Below are 13,157 nucleotides of genomic sequence, written 5' to 3' on the forward strand. Positions count from 1 at the left end.
ATAAATAGAACATGTTTTACAATTATACCCATTTTCTTTGACATAATCTACAAACTCAAAATATGAAAATATGTCAACATCAATATCAAAATACTCTGTCATGATACCATATTCGTAGTTGATAGGATATTGTTGTAACTGACCTCCATGGAAGATCCTCAGTGTAACGAGCTCAAAAGCCATTTTTAACTGAAATCGGTAAAAAAGAAAAAAGATAGTAATTTGTTTTACACTTCAAAATTGACAAGAAATTGAAGAAAACAAGAATTACCTACAAGAGACCCCAATAATCTTCAATATCTACACTCTAATCGACGATATTTGGGAGAAATTCTACACTCGTTACTCTTTAACTGGTCTGGTATCATGGAGGGCGGAACAAAATTCACTCGCAATATTTTTAGAGGGGTAAAGGAATACCCGTTTAGTTTAAGTGTTCAAACATATTTTCTGGATAAGTTTAATGGGATCTTTATGTATTTTGCCTAGATCTAATTATAAAACAAACTTAATGTGCAAAGTAGGGGTGTCAATGGTTCGGTTCAGTCGGTTATTTTATAAAACTTGTACCATACTAATTTTTTGGTTATTCTATTATGTATAACCAAAATTAGACTTTTCGAAACCGTCTCAATTACGTCGGTTTCTCTTCGTTATTGGTACAGTTTGGTTTAATTTTCGGTAATTTTTTTTAGATGTTATGTAAAAGTCTCCAGTAGAAGTAGAATGCAATAACATACGTACTTTTATAGGACTTAGCAAAACTCTCTAGACATTTGTATAGTTTAAAAGGTGATGAATTAAGAAAATATGAAGATGGTTAGAGTATAGATCCATCAACTATTCTATAGCAGTGTAAAAGAAACTAAGCAAATACATAGAAAATATAAATCACACGAGTGAAAATATATTAACCAAGCTGGAATTCAAGAATAAAGTCTATAGAAGATTAAATATTCAAAAAGATAAATCTAAATCATACAAAAGGAAAACATATTCAATAGATTGTAGTTTGTTACTCATAATCACTACAATACTTTGTGTCTTGCTAGTGAATATGCTGAAAATAATTTAGTTTCAACAGGAGTAACATAATAGGTTTGTGAATTAGGATTTTGAGTTAAATTACTTATTGACTTGTAACTGTTTCATAATTCCAAGGCCCAAGAAAAAATTTAATGCTTTATTATTTTTAAACTTAATATATAAATATATTTTTGACATTATAAATTTATTCGGTACGGTTTAATATTTCATAAAATAAAAAATATTTATATAAAAACATACGATTTTATTGAAAGAAACTTAAAAATTGATTCGGTATAGTCAATTTTTAAATACTCATTTACACCCCGTGTCCGAACGGCTAATTAAAAATTAATGAGCACTAACGGACGAAGACGCGGCTTAGATATGACCCTCTTACTTCTACTTTTTACTGTTCTCGACCGAAGGAGCAGCGCTCCAAGCTCTGGTTAAAGTTAGAACTCTCTCTCTTTCAGTTCCGTCTTCCCGGCTGCCGGTTTCTGCAGATCTTTGCCACTGACGAAGCCTATTCTAGAGGTAAAACTGCTAACTTTGTTTACTTCTTCATTTCAATTGTTGCATTACGCGTGCTAGTCTTCAACTCGTTAGGGTAATTCCAACATTCTCTTTTTTAATGCTTCCTCAATACCAAATTGTATTTTCATCAATCTGTTTTGGGTGGGCCTTTTTCCCGTGCTACTTCTCTTCGATTTGGTTTCTCCATCTTCGCTAATTAGGGCTTTGCCCTTGTAGCTTTTTGCAACACTTAAGGTTTTTTTTCTCTTTAAGTGTTGCAAAAAGCTAAAAATGTTTGTCCTAAATCAATATTTTATCTATTAATAGGGCTTAAAACAATTTACCTACATTAATCGGAGCCCCAGCTTCTTGAAGATGAAGTTCTCAAATGGTTTCATGATAATTTTGCTTCCTATTCGCCGGATTAGCTCGTTAGTTTTTTTTTTTTTTGTGTACTTGCTGCATTAATTTTCTCTGCATTTGAATTCTGGAGCCTTCCAAATTCTTTATTCGTCAACCTGCTAAAATGACAAAATAAGCTTACTTATCAAAAGAGAATAACCAACCTTTTCTGTTGAATGCTTGCAGGAATTAGGAGGTAAAGTAAATGACTCAGCAAGAAAGACTATATTTTTAAGTTCCTCATAAAAAAGACTACATTTTTATGTTAACACCTCTCACCTCACTTATTATTCCCCCGTTCTTTCTCTTCCATGCCATAAATTGACCTCTTTGAAGCACACTTGCTTATATATTTGTGCTTCTCAAAACTTTGCTGCCTCTCTTGAGCCAAAAAACACTTCACTTCCTATCCACGACTTAAATATTTGGCACATAAGCAACATAACATGGGCCCAGTCTGAGTACATAATCCAGTTTGCCCAACCCAGCATTTGGGAGGTCTAATGACTTTTTGGTCATGATCACTCCTTTCTTAAGCCCAATAGGTTCAACTTACAGCATAATATAAACCATGTGTCAATCTTTTGGTTTTTATTTTAACATGAAGTTATTGTTTCCTTGGTTTTATCTGAATAAACAATCTTTGTGGTGGTCGTTGATTGATATAACAACTGCCTTATGCAGAGTTTCTGGAAGCATCTGTAATGAGATTATCTGCATTAGTGTAACTTTGTCATAAATTTGGATTTTATATTTGAATAGTGATCAATATCTGAATGTGATTTTGGGAACAATCCTATTACTTGGTGAGACTTCACTGCTGGGAGTGGGTTGGTTTTAATCAAAAAGACTTTGGAACTCTCAGATGCTATTCACGTCTGTTTTTAACATTTGGTTTCTCTTATGGGTTGGTCATGTGATAAGAAATCATATAGGAGGTTGAGGGGTTATAAGTTGGATCAGAGCATGAGAGATAAATTGCTAATCCTTCAATTACCTATTTACAGTTTATGCTTTCCTTCTGTTACTTAGACCTTGGTTCATCGAGCATACTCTTCATATCAAAACTCTATGTTCATTAGTGAATACTGCAGGAATAATGGACACCTATGTCAGTGCCAATGGAAAAGAGGGGAATAATTTGTCTCGGCATTCCATTGTTAAGAAATTGAAGGGCTGTTATCAGTCTCCAGTAGTGGAAATTGTTAGAGCATTGCCTCAATTGCCAACAAAACCATCTAATGCTCTCGGTCCAGTCACTCCTGATTCCATCCGAGAAGGTGGTGACCACGTAGATGTGTGCTGGTCACCAGTGTCTTCTCTTCCGAGGACTCTTTGCTTCAATTCTCAACAATATGGCAACCTGGTTTATTCAAATGAAGGAAGTCCACGAACTCCAAAGGGGTTGGTCTGTAATCCATTTGCTCCTGGACCAGATGAACTCTTGCTTGCCCCGCAGTGCAAGAAATATTTTACAGATTCACGAACCAAAGTGATGCGTCAGCTTAACTTTGAGGAGTTGCTGAATTTCGATGGAAATGTTGATCATACAGACAATATGGGATCTGTCTCAGAGGATGAGATGCTATTTGAATCGTTGTACAATTCTCTTCTAGAAGTTATTACCTCAGAACAAACAGAGGGTCTTCATGCTAAAGCCTCAACTCCACTTTCAGATTCTGATGGATACAAGACACCTAGCTGTGCACCTCGTCTTAGTAGAGTTGCTGATACTTGCCCCGATGCTCCTAGGAGGCCTGCAAATCGATTTAAAAATATTGACAAGGGATTATGCAAAAAGCTTACATTTTGACATATCTTTATGTTGCAATGTAATAATAACTATGTGAAGAAATCTGGGTTCTCTACAAGAAGATTGATTCTAGTACATGACGACCTCACGCATCTTTACTCTGGTCACTAGCCTCAAATTTGGATGTCGTAGAGCATTAACAAATGGGAAAAGGGTCAAATATACCCCTCTACTTTGGATATTGTTCACATCTACCCTCTGTTATACTATTTGGTCATATCTACTCTTGCCGTTAGCCAAACCTTTTAAAAATACCTTCCACCTAACAGAAAGCCACCAAATTTAAGCAAGACTTATTTTTTTTTTAAAATCCATTAATAACCCGTTAAACCCCTTTTATTTACTGTACCTTTTCCTCACAAATTAGTCATCTCTATCTCTTTCGTAGTCACTTGTTGAACTCAAGAAGTGAAAGATATAAAAATACCAACAATCATATATTCATTTATATATTTAGTCACAATTCTTTTAATATCCTTATTGTATGTTTATTATATTCTACCTTTACCAATTTCTTTTTTCTTTTTCTAGCTTCTCTTTGTTTTTTTCTGCCATATCGAACTGTACCGAGTATCCACAATGATTTTCTTTCCACCATGACTTGAATGTTTATAGTATCTTATTAGGTTGATAGTTCTTAAGTCTTAAGGCAACTACAAAGGTATTTATTCCTCCAATAGTGAACCTTTGTTGATAAATATTTACGCACCATGATTTTCTTATTCTACTTTAAGCATTTAGGCTACGAGTAATTATCGCCAAATAACGCCTTAAGAACCATAGTTAGAGTCCAAGCTATGGGATGTGATACTCATAATTCTTAGTAACAACTGAACTTATAATGAATAAAAATTATAAAATAATTAGAGGAGATTCAATTCAAGATCAATCTACAGTCTAAGGAATTCATCAAGAATAAAAGAAAGTACACCAACAAGTTGAAAAATAACTTAACAACACAAGTACACTAACTTCTTGTATTAACCGAACACAAGTATTGTTAAAGTATATATCAGTTGTTACCAACATACAAACCAATTATCAAGTGTGCATTACATTAGACAAAGGGATATCATATTATACCCACACAATAATACAACCGAAAGTGATAACATGATATCCTAATGCCACCATGAACAACTAAGAACCAAAATATAAATTTTACTAATCCTACTGCCACCATCGTTCTCACTCTCTCTAAATGAATAAAATGTGTTAAGACGTCTCAGAAATCTAGGTTCCGTATTTTTATATGATGGATTTAACGGGTTGTGGGTTAATGTATTTTTTTTAAAATGATTTTTTTTTTAATTTGGTGGCTTTCCGTTAGGTGGAGGGTATTTTTAAAAAGTTTGGCTAACAGTAAGGGTAGATGTGGCCTAATAGTATAACAGAGGATAGACGTAAACAATATACCAAAGTAGAGGGGTATATTTGACCCTTTTCCCTTAATAAATTGCTTAAATATTTGACATGGTACTTCTAATCTAGCCTTTACTTTTGATTCTAAGAGTTGTACTAATTATGTAGAGTTCAGTTCCAGCATTGGGTGGTTGTACTCTTGTAGTAGAATAGTGTGTAGACTGTAGTTGAACAATATGTCGCGCTTTTATGCTTCCAAAACTAGTCGGTGCTCTCCACTTGGAGAAGATAATTAACAAGAAAAGAAGCTTGTAGTAGCCAAATACTAATGTATTTTCCTTTCTTTTTGGTATAACATGTCTTTAATTAATTATGTAGAAGCCATGATTAGCTATTCTGTACATTCAACACTACATACTCTTATTGTGGGTTATCAATAAAATTATCTTTTACTGATAAAAAAAGAGAGTTTGTGATTCATGGATTTAGAAAGTGCATGTGTGCTGACCTACTGCCTTGGTTGAAATTTATGTTCCTTTTTCCTGTGTATTTTGTGTAACGACCCGGCCAGTTGTTTGGTATATTGTAGTCTCGTTCCCCTATTTATTGCCTCTTCTATGTTTATTTGTGATTATGTGACTTACTGAGGTAGTTGGATTGGCTTCGGGAATGTTTTGGGGGTGAATTGAGACACCTAGTCTCAAAGTTGGAAGCCTAAGTTGGAAGAGTTGACCGGAGTTTGATTTTTTTGGTAGACGACTATGGAATGTAGTGTTGATGGTTCCAATAGTTTCGTATGGTAATTTTGGAGTTAGGCGTATGTCCGGATGCTAAATTGGAGATCTGTAGGTGGATTTGATGCTTTTGGCGAAAATTGAAAAGTTGAGGTTTGGAAAGCTGATAGGTTTGACCGAGGATTGATTTTATTGATATCGCGTTCGTATTGTGGTTCCGGGAGTTGGTATAGGTCCGTTATATCATTTGGGACTTCCATACAAAATTTGAGCTCGTTTGGAGTTGGCTTAATATGATTCGGCATTGGTTTTGGAAGTTGAATGTTTATTATTTCATTAGGCTTGAATTGAGGTATGATTCGTAGTTTTGATATTGTTTGGTGTGATTTAAGGCCTCGAGTAAGTTCTATTGTGTTTTAGGATTGATTGGTGTGATTGGATATGATCACGGGTGCTTCAGGTGTATTTCAGATGGGTGTCAGACCATTTCTTCATGTGTTGGAACTGCTGATTTCTATGCTTCTTGTTTCCTTCTTCGCGATCGCGAGAATGGGTCGCGAGAATTGGAGGTGGGCTTTTACTCTTCGCGTTCGCGAAGCGTTGGGATCTTTGTTCATCACGAACGTGAGTGTGGGACCGCTTTCGAATAGAAGGAATGTGAGGCTGTGTGGTAGCACGCATTGTTCAGCGCAGTCGCGAGGACTGGACCGCGATCGCCAAGCATAGGGACTTTTGGTCATTACGTTTGCGTCTGTTGCCTCGCGTTCGCGTAAGAGGTTTAGGGAGCTGGTGGAATTTGTTCTTTGCGATCGCGACGACTTTTCCGCAATTGCGAAGGGTAGTAACTGGGCAGATTATATAATACTCTATTTCGAAGGTTTGGTTTATTTTAACAGATTTTGAGTTGTAGAGATCGGTTTTGGGCGATTTTGGAGGGGATTTTCACTGTTTGGATTGAGGTAAGTTTTTTGTTTCTCGATTTTGTTCATTAATCATGATTCCATCATTGATTCTATCATTTAATTAGTGATTTGAGTTGGAAAAATTGGGAGATTTGTAAAAACTTTCCTAAATCATAAATTGAGGATTTGAATGTGATTTGAGGTCGGAATTGGATAATTTTGGTATGGTTTGACTCATATCAGAATGAGTATTCGAAATTTGTAAGCTTGGTCGGGTTCCGAGGTGCGAGCCCGGGTCAAACTTTTGAGTTCTTGTCACGACCCTAAATTCTCACTTTAGGATGTCGTGATGGCACCTATTATCTAAGACTAGGTAAACCTATCAAAGAATAGAATATGACAGAAATAACAACTAAAATCATGATATAAACTGATAATCCTCATAATAACTTAAATACATAATCACAATACAACATTCCAAAAATTCGGTGATACTGAGTCATAAGCTCTATAGAAATATATTAAAATATCTAATACAACATTGTCTGATAATAAGATAAACAGTAATAAGGAAATGGCGGAAGGTGACTCCGAGGCCTGCGAGTATCGGGCAAGTATACCTTGAAGTCTCCAGAAATGACTGACTGATCACTAGCGTCCAACGCGAGTAGATGTACCTGGATCTGTACAAAAATGTACAGAAGCGCAACATGAGTACACCATAATGGTACCCAATAAGTATCAAGCCTAACCTTGATAGAATAATGACGAGGCCGGGCCAAGACATCTATTAGGACAAGAAAAACTAAATAGAGTATAGTGTAGTCTAATAATGGAAAGTGATGAAATGAATGAAAATAAGCAGTTCAATAACGTAAGCTAACAACGAATGAACAAATGGTAAGAACAATAAGAAATCAATACAGACAAATACAAGTAAGGCAAATGAAGAGATAACAAAATTGTTCAAGCAACAAGCCTCTTTAACATAGAAAGTACAACAAGAATCACAACCGAGGTGCCACGCCTCATATTCACATTTCACAATCTTGATCACAATCCTTCCTTATATCGCCGCGTTAGCCTTACATTTATATATTTTTGAAAATATTTTTTCCGAAATAGCTACACGGGCTTTAGCCCCCTTATATCGCCATGTAGCTTCAAGTAATTCCCTTACTAGCAACACGCACATAAATCCCACCTTATGTCACCGCATGCACATCAACCCCTATCATTATACTGCCGCTTGTGCATCAATATCACAACAAAATAATAACACGCACCACATGTGCCCATATGCCACAATTTGCCAAATCAATAGTACTATTGTTACCATAACATATAGCCCACAGCTCAACCACAACGTGAACAAGAATCTCAATGATAGCAAAATGAATGAGAAATACTCAACAATCAACAACTTTAGCCTCAATGTGATAATAGCTATCACAACTTCAGCATCAATAATCCGACAAGAAGATATTCCCAAAAAATAACAACTTTAAGAAAGAGTAATTCAACAATAAGATAAGTAACAAGACAATAAGAGAGGTAACAACTTCAACTAAAGCATGTAAGAGTAAACGTAACAATAACAAATATAACAAGGTCTAACAACGTCAAATAGAGCATGTGGGAGTAAATTTAACAATGAAAGAAATAACATGTTATGATAAATCAATTAAATTCATGGAAGAAGTCTAAAGGTCTAAACTGGTCAAAATACCACATATATACCATGTGCATTCTCGTCACGTCGTGTACACATCTTTCACATAATACAAGTAACACAAGAAACCCAAATCCTAAGGGGTAGTTTCTCCACATGAAGTTAGATAAGAAACTTACCTCAACTAGGCCAAATCAACCCTCGATAATAGCTTTACCCCTAAAATTCACCTCCACACCGATCAAATCTAACCAAAAATGACTTAATATCATCAAACAATGCAAGGAAAACTAATTACGATAGATAAAGCTAGGATCGTTACACAATTTCCCAAAAGTCAACCCCGGGCATGTCCGATCAAAATCCGGGTCTAATGGTAGATTCTGACTATCCATAACCCCACGAGTCTATATATGTGTTTTGTTTCAAATCCGAGTCCAAATTGACTCTCAAAACCTAATTTTTTATTTTTCAAAACTTTGACAAAAATCCCCAAATTTCCTCTTTGATTCTCATAAATTTGATGTTAGATCTAAGACATAATCATGAAATATAGTTGGAAATCGATTAGAATCACTTACCCAATATTTATAGATGAAAATCCCCTCTCCAAATCGCCTTCTACCGAGTCTAGGGTTCTAAAATGAGAGAAATTGAGATGAAATCCCGACTTTCCAACATTTTGTTCAGTTGCAGATTTCTCAATTTCGACACTGGGTTTGCAATTGCGAAGAAAGTCTCGCAATTGCGGCTACTGACAATCCTAAGAGATGTTGCAATTGCGACACAGATATCACAATTGCTAAGTCTTCTCTCCTCGCAAATGATTCTCTCTTCGCAAATGCGACCAAATTATCCCAAATGCGAACTAACCCATCTAATCCTAATCTTCGCAAATGCAAACTAGGTATTGCAATTGCGATAAATGAGTCCCCCCTATCATGTTCGCAATTGCAATATTGGGGCTCGCAATTGCGACAACTGCAGCACCAGCACACCAGTAACCTGTATTTGAGTCCAAAACTTTCCGAAACACGTCTGAAACTCACCCGAGCCCTTGGGGCTCCAAACCAAAAATCAACACAAGTCTTAAAATGTCACGACCCAAAATCCACTAAAGGTCGTGATAGCGCCTAACACCACCGTTAGGCAAGCCAACGGTGATTGATCAACTTAATTACTCATTTTAGTATTTTGAAATCATAATTTTCATTAATTAAATAGTATGAAATAGAATTTACAGGATAAAATGATAATAATTACGTGCACTACTATACCAAACATCCAGAAGAAGCCTCTAAAACCCGGTGTCACAAGTGTATTGGCATTAACTAGGAAATATAATAAAATACAACATCTGTCTGGAATATAAACTAGATAGGAGAATATAAATAACTCTGATGGAGACTCTGCATGCTGTGGATCGTAACATGGAATGAAACTCACTGTAAATTTCCCGCAATGGTCGCGCCTTTGTGCCCAAAAGACCACCAGACATATATGTACCTGCATAATAAGTGCAGCATGAGTAGGTAAATCAACGCGTACCCAGTAAGTATCTAGCCTAACCCCGAAGAAGTAGTGATGAGGGGTCGACATCGACACTTACTAGTGGTCCAATAAATCATGTATAGTAAGAAGTAAACGGATGTGAGGCAAAGTAAATAAACGAAATAAACAAGTATAAATAAGTGGTACAATCCTCCTCTCGACAATAAACTCAATCTCTCAATTAGCAGTTACCTTCTCAACCAGAGTATATATATATATAATGGACCTCACCAGATAGGTCGTCACAATCCAAATCAGGAAAACTCGCAGATACACTGGTTTCTTGTCAAATATTACGCACGATTCCGTAAGAGTATTTTATAGAAATGCCGAGGCGTATGGCCCAATCCCATCATACTGTGTGCACTGTCGAGGGTCGAACGACACGAACCATAGATGCATCTATTACACAGCTGAGGTGAATGATCCACTCCTATGAGAGTGTGGTACAAAATCCTGTCGAGGTGAACGACCCGATCCTATTAGAATAAGAAGCTTTAAGGGGTGTGTGTGAGAGAGAGTGGGGTGTTGATTTAGAGTTATTGTAATTAAATTGAGAGAAGGGTTTGGGTGAGTTTGTGTGTGTATATGGGTAGTTGGGTCGGGTTATATGGATTGGGTTAATTATAAAAAACAAACAAAGAAAACGAAAAAAAAATTATACCTTACCTGACCCCCCAACCCAATGCCCCACGCTAGGCCTGGCGCTGAGGGGTTTTGATGAATCTGTAAACTGCGCCCCAGGTAGCGTGGGGCGCTGGCCTGGGCGCTCGTTCGCCAAATTTATTTTTTATAAACATCCATCAACCCGAGCGATCTATACATACATTATACATATCCCATACCATTCCCGCCTCTGATTTCTATAAATACAAAGAAAACAAAAAAAAAATAGTCTACTCTGACTAAAAGAAAACAAAAAAGCTAAGCTAAGAAAGCATTAAAAATTGGGTTGCCTCCCAACAAGCGCCTGATTTAACGTCACGGCACAACTCAACACATTTTTCAAGCATCAACCAAGTTCATCGAGGTCTTGTGACGTGCAATGTCACCACCCCAATAATGTTTTACTCGCTACCCATTTACCAAGAAGGTACCACTTGAGCTTGTATCACGCAATTCCACCGCTCCATGAGGCCTCACACTTACCACAACGAAAGGACCTACCCATCGAGACTTAAGCTTTCCGGGGAAAAGCTTCAACCTCGAATTAAATAAGAGAACTTCTTGACCTGGCTCAAACTCGCGACATTGTATGTGTTTATCATGCCACCTCTTGGTCTTCGCTTTATACAATTTGGAATTTTCATACGCGTGCAACCGAAATGCATCATGCTCATTGAGTTGTAACAACCTCTTCTCACTGGCTAATTCCATATCAATATTTAGCTTTTTAATCGCCTAATAGGCTTTGTGTTCAAGCTCGACGGGCAAGTGGCATGCCTTCCAATAAACCAACCTATACGGAGAAGTACCTATGGGGGTCTTGTATGCAGTTCGATATGCCCATAATGCGTCGTCAAGCTTTCCGGCCCAGTCCTTCCTATTTCCACTTACCGTTTTCTCCAGAATCTACTTCACCTCTCTGTTTGACACTTCCACTTGACCATTCGTTTGGGGGTGATAGACGGTGTAAACCTTGTGCTTAACTCCATACTTTGCTAGAACATTATTCAACAATTTGCTACAGAAGTGAGTTCCTCCGTCACTTATCAGCACCCTTGGAGTCCCAAAGTGTGTGGAGACGTGCTTCTTTACAAAGTTTACCACTACCTTTGCGTCATTAGTAGGAAGAGCAATGGCCTCCACCCACTTAGACACATAGTCGACCACCACCAAGATGTACCTGTGACCATTAGAGTATGGGAACGATCCCATGAAATCAATCTCCCCCAATATCAAATAGCTCTACTGCCAGAATATTTTGCAAAGGCATCTCGTGCTTCTTCGTGATCGTTCCGGTTCTTTGGCACCTGTCAGACTTTTTAACAAAGGTGTGTGCATCCTTAAACAATTTTGGCCAATAGAAACCCGATTGGAGCACTTTTTGGCGATTTTATCCCCACCGTGATGACCCCCATATAGAAGCATAACAGTCATGCAATATTGCATTCATCTCCTCCTCAGGGACACACCTTCGTACCAACCGATCTGCGCAATGCTTATATAAGAATGGCTCATCCCACATGTAAAGCCTCACATTATGTAGAAACATTCTTCTATTATCCGGTGTCAATTCTAGTGGTGTCACCCCACTTGCAATAAAATTCACGTAATCTGCATACCACGGGACTTCACTCGAGGTGATTGCCAATAACTGCTCATCCGGAAATGTTTCTTTAATTGAACCCCCCCCCCCCAAGCTACATGGTTCCGATTTTCTAATCTGGACAAGTGATCAACCACTTGATTCTCTGTTCCTTTTCGATCTCGAATCTCCAAGTCAAATTCTTGCAAGAGGAGGACCCATCGAATTAGCATTGTCTTGGCGTCACTATTTTCAAACAAATACCTTATAGCTGAGTGATCAGTGTAGACGATGACTTTGGTTCCCACTAGATAGGATCTGAACTTGTCAAACGCCCACACTACTGCAAGCAACTCTTTTTCAGTAGCAGTGTAGTTCATCTGGGCTGGATTCAGAGTTTTACTCGTGTAATAAATCGAGTGAAAACGTTTCTCTCTCCTTTGCCCCAAAACAACTCCGATTGCTATGTCACTCGCATCGCATATCAACTCAAATGGCTACGCCCAATCCGGGGCAATGATAATTGGTGCAGTCACCAATCTTCCTTTCAGCTCCTCAAATGCTTTTAGACAAGCATCATCAAACTTGAAGGGGATATCTTTCTCAAGAAGCCTGCACAAAGGAGAAGAAAATTTTGAAAAATCTTTAATGAAACGATGATAAAAACCTGCATGGCCCAAGAAACTACGAATGCCCTTGATGGTTGTAGGTGGGGGCAGTTTTTCAATCGCCTCTACCTTTGCTTTGTCCACCTGCAAACCATTTTTTGACACCTTATGCCCCAAGACTATACCTTCACGTACCATGAAATGGCATTTTTCCCAGTTTAGTACCAAGTTTGTCTCTTCACACCTAGCAAGCACTTTATCAAGGTTCATTAAACAATTATCAAAAGAATACCCAAACACAAAAAAATCATCCATGAACACTT

General features: G+C 37.4%; 1 protein-coding gene across 1 annotated transcript; it reads left to right on the forward strand.

Moving 5' to 3' along the window:
• Positions 1 to 1,437: 1,437 nt before the first annotated feature.
• LOC104100352 (uncharacterized) lies at positions 1,438 to 3,832 on the forward strand. The gene is made up of 2 exons (XM_009607563.4): positions 1,438 to 1,563; positions 3,039 to 3,832. The coding sequence occupies exon 2, from the start codon at positions 3,044 to 3,046 to the stop codon at positions 3,755 to 3,757; it is 714 nt and encodes a 237-aa protein (XP_009605858.1). The 5' UTR covers positions 1,438 to 1,563; positions 3,039 to 3,043; the 3' UTR covers positions 3,758 to 3,832.
• The last annotated feature ends 9,325 nt before the right edge of the window (positions 3,833 to 13,157 follow it).

The sequence above is a fragment of the Nicotiana tomentosiformis genome, chromosome 7 (genome assembly GCF_000390325.3).
Source record: "Nicotiana tomentosiformis chromosome 7, ASM39032v3, whole genome shotgun sequence".
NCBI classification, from domain to species: Eukaryota; Viridiplantae; Streptophyta; class Magnoliopsida; order Solanales; family Solanaceae; genus Nicotiana; species Nicotiana tomentosiformis.